The following is a 22,942-nucleotide window of genomic DNA, read 5'->3' on the forward strand; positions in this document are numbered from 1 at the left end:
CACAACCCGGAAGTGTTTCTAACAGATGAGAAACAGTGGAGAAGTGGATTTGTTTTGCTGAGCTGATTTGTTTTAGATAAAGAAATCGTCAATATTGTCGTGTTATGTTTTGCTACAGCTTTAAATAGTGAATATATATATATATATATATATATATATATATGTGTGTGTGTGTTTCTGTCTTTAATTTCGATATTCCGTGTAAGCTGTGATGTTGAAGCTCACCATCGCTCTGTTTGTGGTTGTAATGGAGAGTGTGTCCTCTGATAGTTCAGGAGTTTGTGAGAATAATATCGACAGATTGTGTGAAATCTCTGTTAAAAGATGTCATCATCATGATCATAATGATCATGATGATGATGATGATGATGATGATGATGAAGAGAAGAGCTTTAATCCTCCCAAACATGCACTGAAACTTTCAGCTCAGAAACTATTAGGTAGGCTCAGAAATAAATACAAATAAATATGTAGATGATTAAACAAGATTAAAATACAGTTATGGTATTTTATCAATAAAGAGAAAGTCTATTTAATAATATATGCTGTTTAATATGAAGACAAAGTGATATTGTGCTTATATTGCTGCACACAATGATACCGGTGTGTTTGTGTGCGATATTATAACACAAACTGGTGACGTTTCTTTTCTCTTTTCCCCCCCAAGCAACGGTCCTGGAGTTCAGAGTTTCCAGGGTTTTGTGTGTTTTTGTTTTTTATGCCAAAGTTTCAGGCTAGATTTGGAGCAAAGTTGCAGATGGGGGGAAAAAAAAAAAACAAGTCCGTGGATGGCACAGTCCCCGGGATATTGTTTTAAAGCACGTAAACAGAATCAGTATATGCAGCAATTAAAGGCCAAGTGTAAGTGCAGACGGCGCGTGTACGACGTACAGAAACGCATCTGCTGTAAGATAAATTGCAAAAATTGGCAGAGGGAGAGAGAGGAAACGGCGTATTGCGGATACGGCGAGTCAGAAATGCGTGTGCACCACGGTGAAGTAGTTTCTCACTGAGAAAAAGAAGAGAAATATGTCTCCCTTTTCCGATGGTTCACCTTTTATTGGCTCGTTTCAGGTCTTCTGAGATGGTAATTTTGCTGAAACCTGGCATCCCTGGTCCTGGAGAACTCTTCTGTCCTGCACATTTCAGTGCTTTCTCTACTTCTCTACACGTCTTATGCAAGGAATCAGCTAATTGTCAGAGTTGAAGTGAATGTGTAGGAGCAGGGGATATGTCAAAATGAGCAGGACAGGACAGGGGTACTCCAGGACCAGGGAGGAAACCTGTGTTTTAAACCGGTTGTTTATCGTTATCGCCAACAGTGTTGTAAATCTGATTGAGAACGAGGTGATGATGATAAACAAATGATGTACGGTGCAACCGTAAATCACGTGATATCACCGAGGGATTTCATTGTTTTACATTCGTTTAACTCGCTGTCTTCTTGTGAGTTTTTACATTTTTTTATCATCATCTCCAGACTCTCTCCCGCTTGATAGAGTGAAGGATAACGCTGTTCGTACGGTGAAGAGGTGTGTGTTTTCTCCATCACAGCCCACGCCACTGAGAGGGAAAGTTCAGCTCGCTGCTGTATCACAGGTGATGTTTATGCAGAAATCTGTGAGAACTGAACACTTTTACACTAAATTAAGTCCAGATTTACTACATTTTTACACTTTTACACTAAATTAAGTCCAGATTTACTACATTTTTACACTTTTACACTAAATTAAGTCCAGATTTACTACATTTTTACACTTTTACACTAAATTAAGTCCAGATTTACTACATTTTTACACTTTTACACTAAATTAAGTCCAGATTGACTACATTTTTACACATTTACACTAAATTAAGTCCAGATTTACTACATTTTTACACTTTTACACTAAATTAAGTCCAGATTTACTACATTTTTACACATTTACACTAAATTAAGTCCAGATTTACTACATTTTTACACTTTTACACCAAATTAAGTCCAGATTTACTACATTTTTACACTTTTACACTAAATTAAGTCCAGATTTACTACATTTTTACACATTTACACTAAATTAAGTCCAGATTTACTACATTTTTACACTTTTACACTAAATTAAGTCCAGATTTACTACATTTTTACACATTTACACTAAATTAAGTCCAGATTTACTACATTTTTACACTTTTACACTAAATTAAGTCCAGATTTACTACATTTTTACACTTTTACACTAAATTAAGTCCAGATTTACTACATTTTTACACATTTACACTAAATTAAGTCCAGATTTACTACATTTTTACACTTTTACACTAAATTAAGTCCAGATTTACTACATTTTTACACTAAATTAAGTCCAGATTTACTACATTTTTACACTTTTACACTAAATTAAGTCCAGATTTACTACATTTTTACACTTTTACACTAAATTAAGTCCAGATTTACTACATTTTTACACTAAATTAAGTCCAGATTTACTACATTTTTACACTTTTACACTAAATTAAGTCCAGATTTACTACATTTTTACACTTTTACACTAAATTAAGTCCAGATTTACTACATTTTTACACTTTTACACTAAATTAAGTCCAGATTTACTACATTTTTACACTTTTACACTAAATTAAGTCCAGATTTACTACATTTTTACACTAAATTAAGTCCTCGCTGCCTTTAGGAATATTATTTTACATTTGTTTACTTTTGTTTTAATTAGATATTACAGATCTTACTCACGCTACACTCTGTATCACTGCATGTATAAATATAAATTTAGATATATAAAATTGGTTTCACTCTGCCCACATTTTAAATTTTTTCCTACATTCTTTTGAATGTCCATGGAATAAAATAATATATCAGATGCCAAGACTGAACATTCTTCCTTCATTTCCACATTTGAATGGCCATGTAAATGAAGCAGTGTGATAACATGAAATTAAAAATGATCTTATATGGCCATGGCCATTATTTTGACATTGTTATTTGATGCTAATGTCAATCAACTGTTTGACGCCGAACACAACAGCGCTTCACCTTCGCGCATTCGTTGAGAGTAGGCTAACGGTTGAGAGGCAGGAATTTGGCCAATAGTTGCGGCAAGCCTTTTATAATCGACCAATCGGTGTGTGAGAAGGCGGGAATTACAGAGCGGGGTTAACGCAATGTGAATATGCGCACACATGATGTAGTATTAGACCGTAAGCACATCATAATGAAACTAAAGCCGATTCCTGGACATTTTCTCAAATTTAGATACTTTTTTAAGGTCATGGGAAAAAGAGGACGTATGGTCACCCTAATAAAAGATTCTTTTGTTTGCTTTTAAATTTAATTGTAATCCTGATAAAAAGTTCCCTATTTATTACAAACTTTGTTTTATGTAACGGATTACAGTTACCAGTTTCTTGTATCCTGATTACGTAACGCCGTTACACGTATACCGTTACTCCCCAAGCCTGGTCATACTTGAGTTAATATTTACAAAATACTTTGTTATATTCTTAATATTAAAAATAATATTTTGTTTACATAAAAAAATGGTGAAAAAATAAAATCTGTAAAAAAAAAAAGATTAAGTACAAAATTTTAACATCAGAATATATAATGTATTTGTTTTCAATTATATATACGTGTGTGTCCATGATATCATCATTTATCACTATATTGATATTATCTTGCCAGATTGCCCAGCTCTACTACCACACGCACGCACACACACACACACACACACACACACACACACACATACATACACATGCACAAGCACGCACACACACACACACACACACACACACACACACACACACACATACACATGCACACACGCACACGCACACATACATACACACACATACATACACATGCACACACGCACACATACATACTCACCCACACACGCACATACATACATACACACACACACGCACATACACATGCACACGCACACATACACACACACACATACATACACGCACACACCCACATGCACGCACGCACACATACATACACACACACACACACACACACACACACACACACACACACACATCAGGGACATCCGCAGTACTTATGCGTACACTCTGGATGACAGTGAGGCTTATATGTTTAGAGCTCTTCCTCTGTTCTCAGGATGTTCTGAAGAACATTTTGGACTTGGACGAGTCTGTGACCCGAAGTGAAGATTTTGTGCAGCGTGTCAGTGGAGGGAAGCTGTTTCCTGGCTCTGCTCCTCTCGCTCACAGATACGGAGGCCATCAGGTATTCAGTGATATTTAAACTATAGGTATAGAATCCTATCTGGAGAAAAATGCTTTATTTTAAGTAAAAAAAAAAAAAGGATGTTTCTTTATGTAATGAAGTGAAATATTATTAGGAAGACTTGTGTGTGGAGAAGACGAGCTGATGTGTAGAAGAAGCTAAAAATGGCTGGTATTTTATCTTATTTTGCAGTTTGGTTACTGGGCGGGGCAGCTGGGAGACGGGCGGGCACATTTACTAGGCGAATACACAAACAGGTTCTAATTAAATAACTTTTTTTATTTTTAACTCAGTTGCTGGTTCTTCTCTACTATATACATGTTTAAATAATATTTAAATGGCATCTAACAGAAAGGGTGAGAGATGGGAGCTTCAGCTCAAAGGCTCTGGGAAAACGCCATACTCAAGGTAATGATCATCGCCAAACTTTCAATATGAATGTCTGAGGAAGTCATGAAAGTGAGTGGGAAGTTCGTGGTGTGTGTGTGTGTGTGTGTGTGTGTAGGTCTGGAGATGGGCGTGCGGTTCTGAGATCATCTGTTCGTGAGTTCTTGTGTAGTGAGGCCATGCACTTCCTCTCCGTCCCCACCAGCAGAGCTCTCAGGTGAACACTACAACATTACACGATATCCCAGGTGGTTGCTAGAGTGTTGCTATGGTATTCCAGGTATTTGCTAGTGTGTTGCTATGGTATTTCAGATGGTTGCTATGGTGTTGCTATGTGGTTGCTATGGTATTCCAGGTGGTTACTATGATATCCCAGGTGGTTGCTAGGGTGTTGCTATGGTATTCCAGGTATTTGCTAGTGTGTTGCTATGGTATTTCAGATGGTTGCTATGGTGTTGTTATGTGGTTGCTATGGTATTCCAGGTGGTTACTTTGATATCCCCGGAGGTTACTAGTGTGTTCCTATGGTATTCCAGGTATTTGCTAATGTGTTGCTATGTGGTTACTATGGTATTTCAGGTGATTGTTCTGGTGTTGCTATGTGGTTGTTATGGTATTCCAGCTGGTTACTATGATATCCCAGGTGGTTGTTAAGGTGTTGCTATGGTATTCCAGGTATTTGCTAGTGTGTTGCTATGTGGTTGCTATGGAATTTCAGATGGTTGCTATGGTGTTGCTATGTGGTTGCTATGGTATTCCAGGTGGTTGCTATGATATCCCAGGTGGTTGCTAGGGTGTTGCTATGCTACTCCAGGTATTTGCTAGTTTGTTGCTATGTGGTTACTATGGTATTTCAGATGATTGCTATGGTGTTGGTATGAGGTTCCCATGCTATTCCAAGTATTTGCTAGGTGGTTGCTATGATATCACAGGTGGGTGCTAAGGGTTGCTAACTGGTTGCTGTGCTATCCTAGGTGTTTGCTATTTTGTTCCTAGGTGGTTGCTATGGTATTCCAGGTGATTACTATGATATCCCAGGTGGTTGTTAGCGTGTTGCTATGGTATTCCACGTATTTGCTAGTGTGTTGCTATGTGGTTGCTATGGTATGTAAGGTGATTGCTATGGTGTTGCTATGTAGTTCCTATGCTATTCCAAGTGTTTGCCAGGGTGTTGCTAGGTGGTTGCTATGATATCTTAGGTGGCTGCTAAGGGGTTGCTAACTGGTTGCTATGATATCCCAGGTTGTTGCTAGGGTGTTGCTAGGTGATTGCTACGGACTTCATGGATATTTTATGTCACGAATCTACACAGAATAGCTCACAGTACTGAAGTGGGGGGGGGGGGTCAGTATAGTTAGCAGAATTATTTGTGATTGCGTAAGTATTCACCCCCTTTTCTGTGAAAGACCTGTTTGTGGAAGCGTGTGTTCGAGAACATATCAATAAAAAAACGGCATCACGAAGACCAAAGAGCCGTCAAAACAAATCTTTTCATCTGTTGCGTCACAATGAAATATCGCCACGTATCACGTAACCCAAACGCGCCATTTCAACCAAAAGGACTAACAGTAAAACTACTTCCTTCCCTTCGACTACCTTCAGTCCTGCAACAGTGTGATGTGCTGCAGAAGGTCAGAAGGTCCTCAGTGTTCTTACTGACGATGTGTTTCCTGTGTTTGTCTGAAAGCCTAGCGCTGAGTGAGGAGGCTGTGTGGAGAGATCAGTTTTATAACGGCAGTGTGAGGAGAGAGAGAGGTGAGTCTGAAAACACACTCACATCAGTCTGTTTTAGTGTCGGTTCGTTCTGAACGAGTGTGTGTGTGTGTGTGTAGGAGCTGTTGTCCTTCGTCTAGCACCGTCATGGTTCCGAATCGGCTCTCTGGAGATTTTAGCCAGAACCGGAGAGCTGGATATTCTGAGGTATTGTTCTTATCGGAAATGTTATAGCGTCTGAAGAGATTTTTCACAATTTAAAAAAATTAACGCATTTTAATTTTTTAAAATATTGAATAATTGTTTTTACCGAACTTCAGCTCTGACGTCGTTTCAGTTTAATGTTTATGTTTTTATTTCGGTGTATTTAATACTTAACTCAGTAGATACTGTTGTGTGCAAAAGTTTGGGCACCCCTGGCCACGTGAAACCTCTTATTGATTTTTGAAGTGAGAAGAATTAAACACAACCTCTGCAACAAACTAGTTTTTTTTAAATAATATTAATGCACAGTTACTATATATGTATTAAATTAAAATATAGAAAAAAAAGTCACATTTTAATACTTATTAAGCAGTAGATTTATTTATATATTACACATGATTATGTTCTCGTGTTGTGTACTATATTAGAAAAAGGCTATATAAACTCTAAAACTACATTAAAACGATATTAAATGATAAATATACTGTAAATATTCATATGATTGAGTTTTGTGTGTGTGTATGTGTTTTACACTCTACAGGACATTGTTAAATTTTGTAATAGAGGAGCATTTTACAGCCATCGAACCCAACGATCCGAACAAATATGTGGTGGGCAAAAGCATTTGTTGATGAAAATCATGAAAAGTTTGTTATTAATATTTATTTTTAATCTTAAGTATTAACATACAGCTGGAATATAAGAATTTTATCACAGTAAAATCTGAAATCAGCATTAATATGAGTAGTGTAATGTGTTTGTGATAAGTGGTGTTTTGGTGCTGCAGAGGTTTTTCTCAGTGGTGGTGAATGAAACTGCGCACATGATCGCTAAGTGGATGTCTGTCGGCTTCGCTCACGGTGAGCGCTTTCATCGTAACAGCTGGGTTATTATACCTCATAGTACATCATTCATAGATCATACTGACATTTTTATTTAATTACAGGTGTGTGTAACACGGACAACTTCAGCCTTTTATCCATCACTATAGATTACGGTCCGTTTGGATTTATGGAGTCGTATAACCCGAGTAAGTCTCACCGCATTGAACTTTTACGCGCATACCACTGCGTTCAGGAATGTCGAATAATAAGCGTAAAAATCATTGTAATGAATTATTCATATAGTATATTTCATACGTTTGTCCTAAAACACAATTTCCAAATAAATTAAAGCTGCAAGCAGCATTTTCGGGGGCCAAGCATCCAGACCCGGTGAGCGGTACATACACAGACGTGCTACAGTTGTTGCCCAAGCAGTCACAGGAAAGCACAGCCATAACTTTAGGTAACAGGATTCAAGAAGGGATTTTCCATTTCAATCAGGATGTGTAGGGTGGAATTCTCTAACTGTCAAAAGAGAGGTCTAGATGAACAAATGGGCGGCAGGCTGGTATTGCTGCTGCAGCTGCCGCTACTACTGTGTCTGATTAGGCAGAAAAGCACGTTGTACTCGTCTCAAACCAGGGATTCCATGGACGCCTGACTTTTCAAATTTGGACACACAGTTCAAAAGATATGACCATAAATGTACTTCCAAATTTGACCCAATGATGGCGCTAAAACATTGGTAGCACTTGTCCCAAATTTGGTCAGAATGTTCCTTAGACCCTCCCCAACCAGTGTGCCAAATTTCACAACCTTTTCCCAGACGGTTCTATGGGCTGCCATAGACACCCTAGCCAGAAGAAGAAGAGGTAGAATAACAATAGGGGGCCTGTGTGCTTTGGGTGCTTGGCCCCCTAATAAAGTCAGGAGATTTCTACCCTCTTTTATAGAAACCAGTCTTTAATATGAGTATACTGTATATGTCATAATCCAATACGTTCTTTAATGAACAAGTATATTAATATACTTTATGCGTAGAGCATGCACTTTTGATTTTTTTAGACTGTGCCGCACATTGCAAATGACCCTTACTTGATTATTGACACTTACTCAGTCTGCTGTACTGAAACAATTTACTTGCCCTTTCTAGAACACACACAAATATATTTGATGTATCTCATAGACCAGTACATAGTATGTACTTATACTTCAGTGTGTATGTCAGATTGTGTGTGAACCATAGCGTAAACACTATTCCCTGTGCTTTATTTCAGTCGTTAAACTTTTGTTTTATGGAATGTAGATTTTGTGCCGAACTCGTCTGACGACGAGGGCAGGTACGGTATCGGAGAACAGGCTAACGTAGGCCTGTTTAATCTCCAGAAGCTTCTCGAGGCTCTTCACCCGGTGCTGTCTCCACATCAGAGAGCACAGTGAGTCTGTTTGGGGTTACATCTTTGATAAACGAGCTATTTAATGCTCAGGAAACAGTTTCCTGAAAATATCATCAAGTTGGGACTGTCTTCACTGGGGGAGAGAGAGAGTGTTGAGTGTGATGCTCACTCTACCATTTAATAATGGACGTGTCAGGACCGGCTGCGTTTCCAAATGTTCTCTTTGCTTCTTTTAGTATGCTTACGGTCTCCTCTGAATGTATTGGGACAGCAAGGCCAGTTCTATTGTTTTCGCTTTACGTTGAAGGCATTTGGGTTTGAGAGCAAAAGATGAATGAGACAATGGCTCAGAAGTTCAGCTTCATTTCCTCATATTTACATCTAGACGTGTTAAACAACTTAGAACACAGCATCTTATGTTTGAACCCACCTATTTTTTTCAATTGGAGCACATAATTTTCCTTGCTGCCCAGGTGTGTCCTGTTATATTGATTGATGTGAGCCACAAAAGTTCTGGAACCAAGATGAATCTCTACCAAAGTGATGGAAAGGCTACGGATCTGCTCATGATCCAAAATATACAAGCTCATCTGTGAAACATGGTGGAGGTAGTGTCACGGCTTGGGGTTGCATGGCTGCTTCTGGAACATTCTCACTAATCTTTACTGATGATGGAACTCATGATGGTAGCAGCAGGATGAATTCAGAAGTTTACAGGAACGTTTTGTCTGATCATTTACAGAGAAATGGATCCAGTCTAATCAGGAGGAACTTCATCATGCAGCAAGATAATGATCTAAAACACAGTGCCAACTCAACAAAGGACTTTATCAAGGGGGAAAAGTGGAAGGTTTTAGACTGACCAAGTCAATCCCCAGACCTTAACCCGACTGAGCAGCATTTCACCTCCTGAAGAGGAGACTGAAACGAGAAACCCACCGAAACAACCAACAACTGAAAGAATCTGCAGTAAAAGAAAGCCGCCTCATCCTGCGAGTACCGAATTGAGTTCTCTTTAGCGGCTTATTATGCTTAGACGGTCAAATAAACACACGCATCATGTCAAATTGCAGGTCTGGCCGAGTATTCATGCAAACACAGTCGGTTACGTCTTAAGTGAAGGTAAACAGCTGGGTGGGGGGAAATCGGAGGTGTGTCAATACAGTTTACTGGATCTGTAGGTGCATGTCTTAATAAAGTGACAGCATTCTAATAAACCTGCTTCTGTCCGTGGCATTAATGTCCATCAAAAAAATAAAGAGAAAATCACTCACTCACTCACTCACTCATTTAACTGAAGTAAATGTAATAAAAATCACTGTATGTGTCGTACAGTGAAGTCTATTTTATTTTACATTTAATTACTTTATTCAATTTCCGTCGTATTTCTTACTCGAACTCCTGAAAGACCTGCCTGAGAAAACGTATCCTTACCGTGAAATAAGATTGTAGTCATATCGCCCGCTAAACATTAGCGTCTGGTGATTCCAGTCTTGAGTTTCGCGTAAAATGTGAAATGTACTTCTTAATGTAGTAAACATCATAAACCCTGCTGATAGGGATTAAAATGGAAAACAAAAAACAGAGCTGTGTTCAGAAATGAGTTTGTTGTGATTGATGGACAGATTAAAAGCAGTGATAAAGCATGAAGTTTGGTGTTATGAGCTGCTGCTGAATGTAAGTCTACTCTGTACTCTCTCTCTCTCTCTCTCTCTCTCTCTCTCTCTCAGACTATATAAGTGTGGGGGAGACGCATCACATCACTGAAATGTCCACTCCGACTGGAGGGCACGATATAGTGTGATACAATAACAAAACAGCTTCATTTGTATTTTCATACACTTGTAATATAATATAAGTTCTATGTATACTTCTATATCCCTTTTTTCTTTTAAACCATTTTTTGATAGGAAACTAGTCGAGGTCCCGATGACATGAAATAAAAATATTAAATGGCGATGGTAAGATGTAATAGTGTTTTTTTGTTTTTTTTTTGTTACATTGATGTTGTCATAGATTTGTGAAGGTTCAAATATTCAATTTAATTACCTTCTGGACTCGATTGGTTAAGGACTTGGTCTCGACTCGAACTCGACAAAGGTGGACTCGGACCCGACGCCATTATTTACTTTTGATTTACTTTAAGACTATCTGTTCCTATACTTTTGCTCACCTAAACGTCCACAAGCTGCCGAGTTCGAAGTTGTTTAACACATCTAGATGTAAATATCAGGAAGTGAAAGCTAAATTTCAGATGTATTTGTGCATAGCATAAACGAAGAACGTATTTCGAATGATTTACACACTGGCACGGTTTGCACGTTTACTCTGTTGTATTTGTGTCGTCTTGTTTATCGATGGCATGAGGTACATGGCTCCGTGAAGTGAATCGTTGTTTTATGTCTTTGTCACTCAGAGCTGAGCGAACACTAAGAGGATATCCAGAAATCTACCACAGAAGGTGAGTCAATATTTCAACGGGGTTCATGTGGTTGTTGTTAAAGAATTGATTTGATTTCAAATGAGTAGTATGTTTACATTAGTAATTAGGACAAACCGGACAGATGCGATGGTTCTCAGTATTTTCTCGCAGATTCGTTCATCGTCACTTTGACTGTCACGCGTTTGGCAGAAGTTTTTATTCACAATGTCTTCGAAAGGGAGGAAGAATAATTTTCTGACAATCCCGGGACTGATTTTCTTTCAATTTTCTGATTTTGGTCCTGTTTTTGTTTTTATTAAGCACATGAAAGAGTGGTTCCAGTCAATTTCAACTGCAGTTTTTACTGTCCGAACAATCCAGAAGCAGTCAGACTGAACCCCCCCCCCCCCTTTCCCTTTCACATGAATGGGAAAAGCAACTAAAAAAAAAAAAAAATTAGCTTCTGATAGCGTTCACCATATCGGCGGGAGATCGTGAGCTCGAATCCTGACGGTGCCACAGACACCCACAGCCATTGGTCCATAATAGCAACATTATCTGCGTAATGCTTTACATTTATATTTATGGCTTTTGGTGGACGCCCTTATCCAGAGCGGCTTACATTTATCTCATTAATACAACTGAGCAATCGAGGGTTAAGGGCCTTGCTCAAGGGTGGTAGCTTGGCAGTACTGAGGCTTGAACCCCTACCTTCTGATCAGTAACCCAGAGTCTTTAACCACTGCCCCATACATACTGTCTTACATTGACTCTACAGAGCTCCAAACCAACCATGTGTAAGCGTCGTTTTCTTTCTCTTTACAGCTTTCATGACCTTTTCAAAGCAAAATTGGGCCTCCTCGGTGATGACGAGGGTGATGCGTATCTCATCGCCTTTCTGCTAAAGGTGAAGAGAAATGATCAATGCCGTGGGTAGCTTTTGAGATATATGTATTCTGGATTCGCTCAGTCTTCTCTCTGTTTCTTTCAGCTAATGGAGGATACGCGCGCAGACTTTACCATGACATTCAGACAGTTGAGTGACGTGAGTCTGCTCGAGCTCCAGAAGAACTCCATCACTCAGGTCCTCATCCTCCTCCTATTCATCCAGAACATATAGAAACTGAGTAAAAACTTCATCCATGCTTCTTAGTCATTTATAGCCGCACTATTATGGCACATACTGGCCGTTTGATCAGATGTTGTGTGGAGAAATTCAGCCTACAAAGGAGGTTCGGTTCTCTGATTAAAGCCACGCCCCTGAGTACAGCTTAGGGCTGTGAATGGACAGTGGTTGCATTTCAGTGTTGCATGACTGCAACTCAGTGATGACAGTTTTTTTTTTTAAAAAAAGAAGAAGCAATATGACAGGGGACTGTATTAACGTCTGACCAATGCGATGGGGGACTGCATCGACGTCTGACCAATGCGATGGGGGACTGTATCGACGTCTGACCAATGCGATGGGGGACTGCATCGACGTCTGACCAATGCGATGGGGGACTGTATTAACGTCTGACCAATGCGATGGGGGACTGTATTAACGTCTGACCAATGCGATGGGGGACTGCATCGACGTCTGACCAATGCGATGGGGGACTGTATTAACGTCTGACCAATGCGATGGGGGACTGCATCGACGTCTGACCAATGCGATGGGGGACTGCATCGACGTCTGACCAATGCGATGGGGGACTGTATTAACGTCTGACCAATGCGATGGGGGACTGTATCGACGTCTGACCAATGCGATGGGGGACTGCATCGACGTCTGACCAATGCGATGGGGGACTGCATCGACGTCTGACCAATGCGATGGGGGACTGTATTAACGTCTGACCAATGCGATGGGGGACTGTATCGATGTCTGACCAATGCGATGGGGGACTGCATCGACGTCTGACCAATGCGATGGGGGACTGTATTAACGTCTGACCAATGCGATGGGGGACTGTATCGACGTCTGACCAATGCGATGGGGGACTGTATCGACGTCTGACCAATGCGATTAGGGACTGCATCGACGTCTGACCAATGCGATGGGGGACTGTATCGACGTCTGACCAATGCGATGGGGGACTGTATCGACGTCTGACCAATGCGATTAGGGACTGCATCGACGTCTGACCAATGCGATGGGGGACTGCATCGACGTCTGACCAATGCGATGGGGGACTGTATTAATGTCTGACCAATGCGATGGGGGACTGTATTAATGTCTGACCAATGCGATGGGGGACTGTATCGACGTCTGACCAATGCGATGGGGGACTGCATCGACGTCTGACCAATGCGATGGGGGACTGCATCGACGTCTGACCAATGCGATGGGGGACTGCATCGACGTCTGACCAATGCGATGGGGGACTGCATCGACGTCTGACCAATGCGATGGGGGACTGCATCGACGTCTGACCAATGCAATGGGGGACTGCATCGACGTCTGACCAATGCGATGGGGGACTGCATCGACGTCTGACCAATGCGATGGGGGACTGTATTAACGTCTGACCAATGCGATGGGGGACTGCATCGACGTCTGACCAATGCGATGGGGGACTGCATCGACGTCTGACCAATGCGATGGGGGACTGTATTAACGTCTGACCAATGCGATGGGGGACTGCATCGATGTCTGACCAATGCGATGGGGGACTGCATCGACGTCTGACCAATGCGATGGGGGACTGCATCGACGTCTGACCAACGCGATGGGGGACTGTATTAACGTCTGACCAATGCGATGGGGGACTGCATCGACGTCTGACCAATGCGATGGGGGACTGCATCGACGTCTGACCAATGCGATGGGGGACTGCATCGACGTCTGACCAATGCGATGGGGGACTGTATTAATGTCTGACCAGAGTTTGCCCCTGCTTTTCGAAGAAGTAATAAAATGACACGAGAGTGCATTACAGTGTGAAACGATTTCTCTGTATCAGCACTGAAAAGCAATACCGTGTGTGTGTGTGTGTGTGTGTGTGTGTATTGTATATTACACAAACTGAATCTTTTTACAGACCATGTGGGCTCTCTGGGATCTTTCCTCTCATGATTATTTCTCAGACTGGGTTGAACTGTACTTAAAGAGGATTAAAAGGTAACACCATGTCCATGACCATGTGCTTTGAACACTTCAGCTCATTCTGCATGTGAAAGTTTTGTTCATGTGTTGTGTCTTTTACAGTCAGGTGGGTGATTCAGAAGAGAATCGGCATCACAGGATGAGAGGTGTGTCTTCTTGAGTGCGGTGCGTCATTTCTGTTGTGTACCAGTGACTATAGCATTACCGTAAACACACTCATAGACACACTTCTTTCTCTGTGTGTATTGAAATGCAGGAGTTAATCCTCGCTACGTGTTGAGGAACTGGATGGCCGAGTCAGCTATTAGGAAAGCAGAGAATAACGACTTCTCTGAGGTGAGGAACTGTCGAATCTGAGGAAGTTCACATAGATGTTTTCTCTCTAAAGATTTTCTCTCGTCTTTATTATGTTTTAAGTCATAAGCAGATGCCATGATATGGCTAAATGTGTAACACTGGCTTGTACAATTAGCATATTGTGGCATATTTAAGTTCTGGTCCTTGTAGACGAAACAAGTCTAAGAACTAGAGCAGAAAGAATGGATTGTGAAATGATTCTGCAGTCTGATAGACATTCTGTACGTGGCCTGCAGGTGGTGCTGTTGCTTCACACACTGACTGAACCCTTTGAGGAGAATGAGAATGCTGAGAGAGCAGGTTACTCCAGCAGACCTCCAGCCTGGGCTTCAGAGCTGAGTGTCAGCTGCTCTTCCTGATCTTCCACATCAATACGCCTACCTCTAGGTCCTTTTATAAAATGTACCTTTTAGATGCAAGTAAAAAAAGAGTCACAAAGATTGCATTTGAATCTCTGAAACTAACATGTACAGTATACTCAATCGATCAAAGCATTACGTTTAAAATGAAGGTGATTCTCCGAACAGTGAATCTTTACACTGAATCCCTGAACAGTGAAATTTTAAAGTGAATCGGTGAACAGTGAATCATTTAAGTGAATCTTTAATGCAAATCTCTGAACAGTGAATCTTTAAAGTTACTCTGAACACTGAATCGCTGAACAGTCACTCTTTAAAGTTAAAAGTGCTGTACAAATAAAATTGAATTGAATTAATAGAGACCTGTGGGGGCAGGAATCATGCTGCCTCATGCTCAGGGGTGGGGCAGAGAATAGGGCAGTTAATGACAGGGTTGCCAGGTTGTGGCACTTTAAATAAGTCTGCAGCCACCAAGATCTTGTTTTAAAGCAAATATTCTGAACTAAATCTAATACATTTCCACAAAGAAAGGCACAGTGTGAGTGTGGACTGTGTATCCATGATGTACAGAACCATTTCTATCCTTAGATATGTTGCAAAGATGAAGAGAATGAAAGCGGAATTGACAGGGTGTGGATAATGTCCGTAACATCCAAAATACATGTGTATTATTTGTTTCTCTGTGCAAAGGGTGTAAAAAAAAAAAAAGAAAAAGAAAAGAAGAAAAATGTGCCTGAATTTTGTTTAAGCTAGTTTCTGGTCTTTTTCAGTTGGTTTTTCAGATGTTTTTGAACTGGTAATTTTGCAGAAACCTGGCAACCCTGGTTAATGACATTATCTCAAACAAAGGTCCATCTAAAATCAAGCTTCTAGACTGTACGCTAGATGACTATGGTTTCTCTAAATATTCACTAGATAATAGTGTGTAATATAAGCTGATGCTGGTCCTTGTGTAATTTTTGGTGTTTATGCCATACAAAAAAAGGCCAAATGATATGATTTAATGAACAGTGTGAATATAACCCATATAACGGTTTTGTATAATTTGTATAGAAGTGGTGTATAATTAGAATCCTTTTTTTTTTTTTTGGTATTTAATTTTATTAAAAAAATGTACTTTTAAGTACATGATTTTATATTGAATCTGTTATCAGAAGTACCTGCCTGGGTCCTTATCCTTATCTCGTCAAATATATTTATTGTAAATAGGAATATTTCATTCCTGTTTCCCCAGTTCCACCTGCCACTCCACCTAAAAAAAATAAAAAATACAGTGTAGCACTGATCGTTTAGTCCTCAAAATATTCACCCAGACAAATCCACATATTTACAGCACGTGTATAATATCAGAAGTCGATTCTTCTGTAGAAAAACGGGTGAATTTGCTTAAAGTTCACTGCCCTCCACGTTTTTTCTGCATTTTCAGCATGAGTTCTGACATGAGGTCACCACCAGAGGGCGCAGCTAGTGCCGGTGTAGTCCTCTTTGGAGGCGGAGGTGCGACTTTCCTCAGAGTGGATGCGGAGGGATTGAATCCTCCTCCGGAAGATGGCGGTGGAGGAGGAGGAGGAGGAGGTGGAGGACCTCCGCCTGCGGATGGTGGAGGAGGTGGTGGTGGCGGAAGATGATCTTCAGCTATAGCTTGAGGAGGAGGAGGTGGAGGAAGATAATCTCCGCCTATAGCTGAATGAGGAGGAGGTGGTGGGAGGAACGGATCTGGAGGAGGTGGAGGAAGCTCTCCTGGCATCATGGGAGGAGGTGGAGGGAGGAAGTCAGGAGGAAGCTCCATGTCATCGCTCGGAGGTGGAGGAAGCGGAAAGTCTGAGGGCGGAGGATGGAAACGTGGCACGGCTCGCTGAGGGGGGACGGCTGGGAGCTGCTTCTTTACAGGCATGGAGGGTGCAGGAGGAGGAGGAGGAGGAGCCAGGGCGGGGTCCGGCGGTGGAGGGGGCAGGACGTCGACTGGAGGTGGTGGAACGAAAGCTGGGGCCTTGAAACACACACAAAAACTATGTTTAAAATTCATTTGAAATCTGGTTCAAATCAGCACAGAGCTAAAAACAGGTGTATGTTAAATGTCATGATTCATGGGGGACGCAAACTTTTTACCTTAAATCCTTGTCCTAATTTACACGCTAATGTGTAAGACGTTAGCATCTATTATGTTTTAGCTACATTAGCATAAATTTAGACACTAGGTCGATTGATTATATTCGGGTTAAGTGGAAAATTGTGATACTTTTCCTTTTAGATGATCTTTAAAATGTTCAATAAACAAAATGATGCACTTTACACACACACACACACACTTTGATTAAATCATATGTAGTATGGTTGTAGTTTTGTTAAAAATGTTCAATGGCTAGCTTAAGATTTCCTCAGAAGACTCGTCATTGTGGTAACGGCTGCCGTATCACGGTGTCCAAAAGCCCACTCTGTTTCAAACGAATGTGGCTCTGGCAAAGTTTTCCAGCATTTACAGCAATCTGGCCTCAATCTTCCTCACTCTACACTGTGTTACAGACAGCTGGGAAATATTTCCAACACACACCGCATTCCCGTCTTCTAAATGAAAGCACTAGCTGTAGTAAAGACATGAGGCAGTTGACTCAATATCAGGTGTTAGTTGTTAAGACAGGACAACAACACGGTGCGTTAAGAGCTTCCAGGTGTTAGCGCTTCAATAAAACACCTGGTGTTAGAATTAGAAATGTCTGAGGCAGATTGTGTGTGAACAGGATATTTCTCTTCCATACAATTAATAAAAAGTTTAAACCTTTCCCGTTGTTGTTTTTCTCCATTTTATTAGCACGTTTACCTTGAACGCCGGGTCCGAGCGAGGCTGAGGAGCATGGCCGTTGGCTGCTTTGGCTGAAAAACACAATTAGAACATTTCATTCACCTCGGTAATGTTTTTCCTGTTTAAAAAATGGTTAGTTTAGTACAGCGCTCCTCATCTTCGTGGTGGTTTTTAGGTTCGACCACATGTTTAGCTTCTCAAAATCTTTCTTGGCCATGAAATTGCACTTATTTTATTTTAAAATAAGTGAGAAATGAAGTGAAGTAGTCCATCGTGGCCACAGGAACATAAGCATGGAGATGATTGATTATAATCATAAGATAACACTTTACTTCCATCTTGGAATCACACACAAAAACCATACTGGAGTCGTGGGTGGGACGTGCGACATGGATATACCGTACCCGTGTATCCTATATCCTAATATAGGATTAGATATGTGCCAAAAGTATTGAATGTAACAGAAATATACCGTGAGAAAGAAGAAAAACATTGAACATGGTGGCAAAACGTGCTGTGTCTGAAACCGCTCATCTCCTATACAGTGCACTCTATAGGGTGTCGGCCATTTTGTAGAGGTGTCCGAATTCTGAGCGAGCAACTTCATTCCCTACATTCGTTCACTCATTTATACCCACAATGCACTCTGATTTCGAGTGTACATCCGATGTACACTCGCCAACGCACTACTTCCCAAACTCCAACGCGAGACGGCGATAGAACGCAAAAGACGATGGCGGATGGGAAGATCGGAGGCGGGAAATTTCCTACAAATGTAAGTGTGACTTTTTATTCATTGAAATACATCCGTATCGAGATATTTCGAAGCGGAAGGATACGGATTATCGATCGGTTATCGGCACGGCATTTGTTTTCAGCCACTTTTAAATGTCCAGCTGGTGAACTGTTCACGTATATTAGTTAACACGTTCACAGTACGGTATTCACGTACGTATTAGAAAAGCATGCCTTGACGACTTTATAATGAAGTTAACCCTCTACTGCATGAATTATTGCATCTACATGAAAAAAAAAATATATATGTTTTTATGTATTTGTATTACTTGAATTAGTTCACGTAATATAAATATATAAAAAAAAAAAAGGTTAGGGTGGGGGGTAGCTGGTAAATGTGCAAGGTCGGAAACTATAGTGATATATAGTCAAATAGCATAGCATGTAGACAACACAGAAATAACACAATGTATGACATGGCACTTTTTTTGTTGTTATGTGAAAGTTAAAGCCCCCTTTTTCCATTTATATAGGAAAATAGTAGTTTTGTTTTACTGCCTATCGATAATTGGAGATAAATGCATTGTTGCCATATGGCAACACCGTGCACTAAAGGGTTAAGGACGGATGGGGAAATATATATAGCTGCATTTGTTTCTTACAGGAGCTGGAAGAATCTAGTCATCAGTTATTTAGTTAACAGCTGGATGCATTTTGTCTAATGTCTTCCTAGCGATAGTTGGCATCTTCGAGCTAACAAAGCGCGCCTTAAAGTTGTTATTCTTCCTGAAATCTGCCTCTCTCTTCTCCTCAGGAAAAAAAAAAGAAGTCACGCCAAAACTGAAACTAGCCAGACGGAGTAGATTTTACGGCAGGTTTACCTCAGGAGTCAGCGTGAGGACACGGACAACAGGAAACCTCTCGACAATTAGACCCTGTGAAAATAGTCCTTTTCTAATTTTTTTAAAAAAAATAAACAAATAAAATAAATTTCCAGATAGTCGTGTTTTTATTCTCTTTTTTTTAAATATAAATAAGTAAATAAAAATGACAAGCAGTTTTTGTTCTCTATCAGCTAATACAATAAACGTGACAAATGAACAATCAGTATGTTTACACGGACAACAATCATCCGATACGAACCCGATTAAGACGATACTCTGATTAAGAAACTAGCATGTGAACAGAGATTATCGATGACCTTAATCCGATTAAGGTCATACTCGAAGTGAACACGAATGGAATTAAGGCGTGTGGAGTATTCCTGTTTTAATCGCATTATCGACGTGCGTTACAGACATGTACACACCTTAATCACACTGTTAACGTCGTGTGGGAGTTTTCACCGCATTGTGCGACAGGACACGATCACACACGGCAGCGCTCGACCGTTTGCAAATTCTCTAACAGACTTTTTCGCTCGTTCCTACCAAATATTTAATTAAGTACGACATTCAACCACATATTTAATCGTGGACTCAAGTTAGATCATTTATGCACACCTTATTAAAAATAACCACCAAGTCATCTGAGAGGTTTGAGTGATTGAGTCAGCAGTTATCGTTACTGACAAATGCAAAAGTTTGCGTACCCACTGGCGTGCTCTGTATGCCTCAGTAAGGTGTACAATCACCTTATTTCAGGTAGGAAAAGCTCGAACACACTTAAACTCCACGAGCATCAGCAAAACCAGCTTGTCCACAACCGAAAACAAAAAATATTCACTTTTCTACAGAAGCCGACTTATTTGTCTCACGATCTTGACGTAACAAAAACGATGTCGATTTCTCACGATGTAATTTTATCACTAGAAAATCGCACGCATTGTGAACGGGAACGGAAGTGCATGCACGTTGGCGTCTTGGCCCTCACGTTAAAGGGCTAACATTGAAGGTCTTCTTAGATCCGTCATTTCATCAGGTATGGGGTCTGCAAACTTTTGCACTCAGCTGTATCTGGGTATTTTACAGTATATAAGAAAACGCACGGCTTTAGTTTGTAACGTGTTTGGTTACCTTTCGGTGTTGGAGACGGTGTAGACGCGTTGGAGGTTGATGGACTCGGCTGGAGGTTCCGGTTCGTCCAAACTGATGACAGCGATGAACCTCTTCTTACGGCGGTCTTATAGTTCTCATACAGAGATTTACCGTACTGCAGGGGATAAACACACACCCGTCGGTTTTGCCTATATATGACCTTTTTTTATTTCATTTTTAACAGTAAACCCATGTCTGGAGAACCCTCCTCCACGTGTGTTTGATTGTGTTTCAGTCTTAAATGAAAAATCTTCAGTGAAAAATCTTTTCCGTAGCCTTAAGCTCCATAATATATTTTAAACAACTATGATAAATAACAGAGAGAGCCTGTACTCACACATTTAAATGTATTATTTAAGAGTCCATTATCATGACTCACAGTTTACAAAGCCTTGGGGGTGGAGTTAAACCAAACTGTGATGAAGAAAAAACTCCCCATTCCCTATGAATATAAATTGCATTATGGCAGGGATTGGGAACCTGTGGCTCTTTCAGTGATTGCCCATGGCTCAATGACAGTGGGGAAAAAAAGGAAATCACGAAAGCTAGTGTGTTTAATTCAATTAAAACTCTACATATTACATATTTTAAAATATTACATCATACTTAATCGATGCCCGTTTGTCGCTGTACACACCAACCTGTGGCACAAGGTCAGATTTCATTGGACAACGTGGAATGGAGCGGTAACTTCCCGGTGTAATTCATAAATCGGTCGAAAACTACATAGCCAGCCTGTTTTCATTTTTTTAACAAAAGGTGAAACGGCTAAAAGAAAAAAAAAAAAAAAAAAGACGAGGGTATCTTTGTTTCTGGTCTGAACAGACAGACACATTTGCATATTTGGAAGTACTGTACTCCACCTTGTTTTGATTTACCGTTTGATGAAACGATCATATTTGGTTAAATGAAGTCAAAGTGCCACCTACAGGCCTATTAGGTGAAGTGCAGGCTGTTAGATCAAGAACACGCAAACTGCAAAATGGCCTTTAGTCTACATTACTATTATTGCATGATTATAAAAAGTGGTAAAGATAATAACTGGTATATATTTTTAAATATGTTAACTTTTGTATGGCTCTTTAAACTTTTTTTGGCTTTTATGGCTCTACCAGCTGAAAAGGTTCCTGACCTCTGTATTATGGTGTTATAAACCTGCTAGGGTGGCTTCACTGGGTAAAATCTTAAATTCAAATTCATGCCTCATTGATTACTCGATCTGGCATCCTTCAGCCTGTGATAAATAATTCAATAAAAGAGAAGAGGGGATACAAGTACTTGGTGTATGGAAGTCTTTTTTATTTTAGTATGTAACGTAAGTGTATATGGATGGCTAAAAACTCCACATTCTAATGAATGATACAGTAATAAAAGCTATATGACTTCTATTTATAATATGCCTTCCTTTAATAATATTCGTATGAGACGTCAGGTGAAGAGTAGGATCTTGTTTTAGGCTGAAATGTGCAATACACGTGTTTTGTCTTTAATTTATTTATTCATTTACATGTGATTCATTTACATGTGATTCATTTTCATGTGATTCATTTTCATGTGATTCATTTACTAATTTGCTTCTCTTTAAATCCAGTTTTAGACACGTGTTTTAATGAAGTGTAATCACCGTCGTGTCAAATGCAGGTGAATTCACTTAAATCGCTTTAAGCGAGTGAAAACGTCTCATTTGATTGTCCTGCATTGTCCTGCATATTATATACAGATATGATGAGTTTTCGCTGGGTTTTATCTCACCTTAGCGATACGGATCCCCGTAACCCACAGGTTCATGGTCCATTCATCGTCACAGCACAGGTACTTGATGTACTGAGACTCCTTTTGGATCTGAGGATGCTGGAGACACATCACACATGCTTCATTAACACTGTGTATATTACTTTTCACAATAAAATGGTCGAAGTTGGCTCGGAGCTAAATCTCGCTTTGCTAAACCTCCACTGTTTTACATGGATTTAAGCATAAAGCGTCATTTGCATGCCTGCAGGAAATAAATACGCATTATTCAGCTGAATGTGCTGATATGCAATACTGGTGGTTACTGTGCATTTTGCTGATACCAGCTGTGGTTGATGAGTCAGCACTGGTTCCTCTCAGGCACGTTAACTCTAAAGCTAATGAAGCTATGCTGATGTTTTGTCTTTCCATTTCGTAGCGTTAGAACCTGGAAGTGAAATGCACTTAACTGGGATTTTTATGCCACAAATCTACACAAAATAGCCCTTAATACACACACACACACACACACACACACACACACACACACAATATATATATATTATATAAAAACATTTGAAAAAAAGTGACATAAGTATTCACCCCTGCTCCTGAGAAAGCCCTAAATTAGTTCCCA

General features: G+C 40.2%; 2 protein-coding genes across 6 annotated transcripts in view; one reads left to right on the forward strand and one right to left on the reverse strand.

The window, feature by feature from the left end:
- The first annotated feature begins 43 nt into the window (after positions 1-43).
- On the forward strand, positions 44-16,567 carry LOC128615162 (protein adenylyltransferase SelO-like). Of its 5 annotated transcripts, XM_053637020.1 has the most exons (20): positions 44-440; positions 1,481-1,599; positions 4,124-4,252; positions 4,445-4,509; positions 4,604-4,660; positions 4,758-4,856; positions 6,327-6,394; positions 6,472-6,559; positions 7,098-7,167; positions 7,344-7,416; positions 7,503-7,586; positions 8,687-8,816; positions 11,194-11,238; positions 12,025-12,106; positions 12,191-12,283; positions 14,223-14,302; positions 14,390-14,433; positions 14,544-14,623; positions 14,881-15,031; positions 16,430-16,567. In XM_053637020.1, exons 1-19 carry the CDS (start codon positions 212-214, stop codon positions 15,001-15,003), a joined length of 1,758 nt encoding a protein of 585 aa, XP_053492995.1. In that variant the 5' UTR covers positions 44-211; the 3' UTR covers positions 15,004-15,031; positions 16,430-16,567. The 5 variants fall into 5 exon arrangements, 3 of the variants coding, with proteins under 3 accessions (XP_053492995.1, XP_053493002.1, XP_053493014.1); XR_008387155.1 differs by lacking the exons at positions 44-440; positions 1,481-1,599; positions 12,191-12,283; ... (3 more) ...; positions 14,881-15,031; positions 16,430-16,567 and adding exons at positions 10,508-10,575; positions 10,688-10,738 and having other exon boundaries at positions 3,445-4,252; XR_008387156.1 differs by lacking the exons at positions 44-440; positions 1,481-1,599; positions 11,194-11,238; ... (5 more) ...; positions 14,881-15,031; positions 16,430-16,567 and adding exons at positions 9,251-9,385; positions 9,520-10,496 and having other exon boundaries at positions 3,445-4,252.
- apbb1ip (amyloid beta (A4) precursor protein-binding, family B, member 1 interacting protein) overlaps positions 16,079-22,942 on the reverse strand; it is a 46,667-nt gene continuing 39,803 nt past the window's right edge. Inside the window, exons 11-14 of the mRNA XM_053637010.1 lie at positions 22,327-22,425; positions 20,554-20,689; positions 17,822-17,874; positions 16,079-16,993 (exon numbers count right to left, since the gene is read on the reverse strand). Of these exons, the coding sequence (XP_053492985.1) occupies positions 16,397-16,993; positions 17,822-17,874; positions 20,554-20,689; positions 22,327-22,425 (885 nt within the window). The 3' untranslated portion in view covers positions 16,079-16,396. The remainder of the gene's footprint in view (positions 16,994-17,821; positions 17,875-20,553; positions 20,690-22,326; positions 22,426-22,942) is intronic.

This window comes from Ictalurus furcatus, chromosome 1 (assembly GCF_023375685.1).
Source record: "Ictalurus furcatus strain D&B chromosome 1, Billie_1.0, whole genome shotgun sequence".
NCBI lineage: Eukaryota > Metazoa > Chordata > Actinopteri > Siluriformes > Ictaluridae > Ictalurus > Ictalurus furcatus.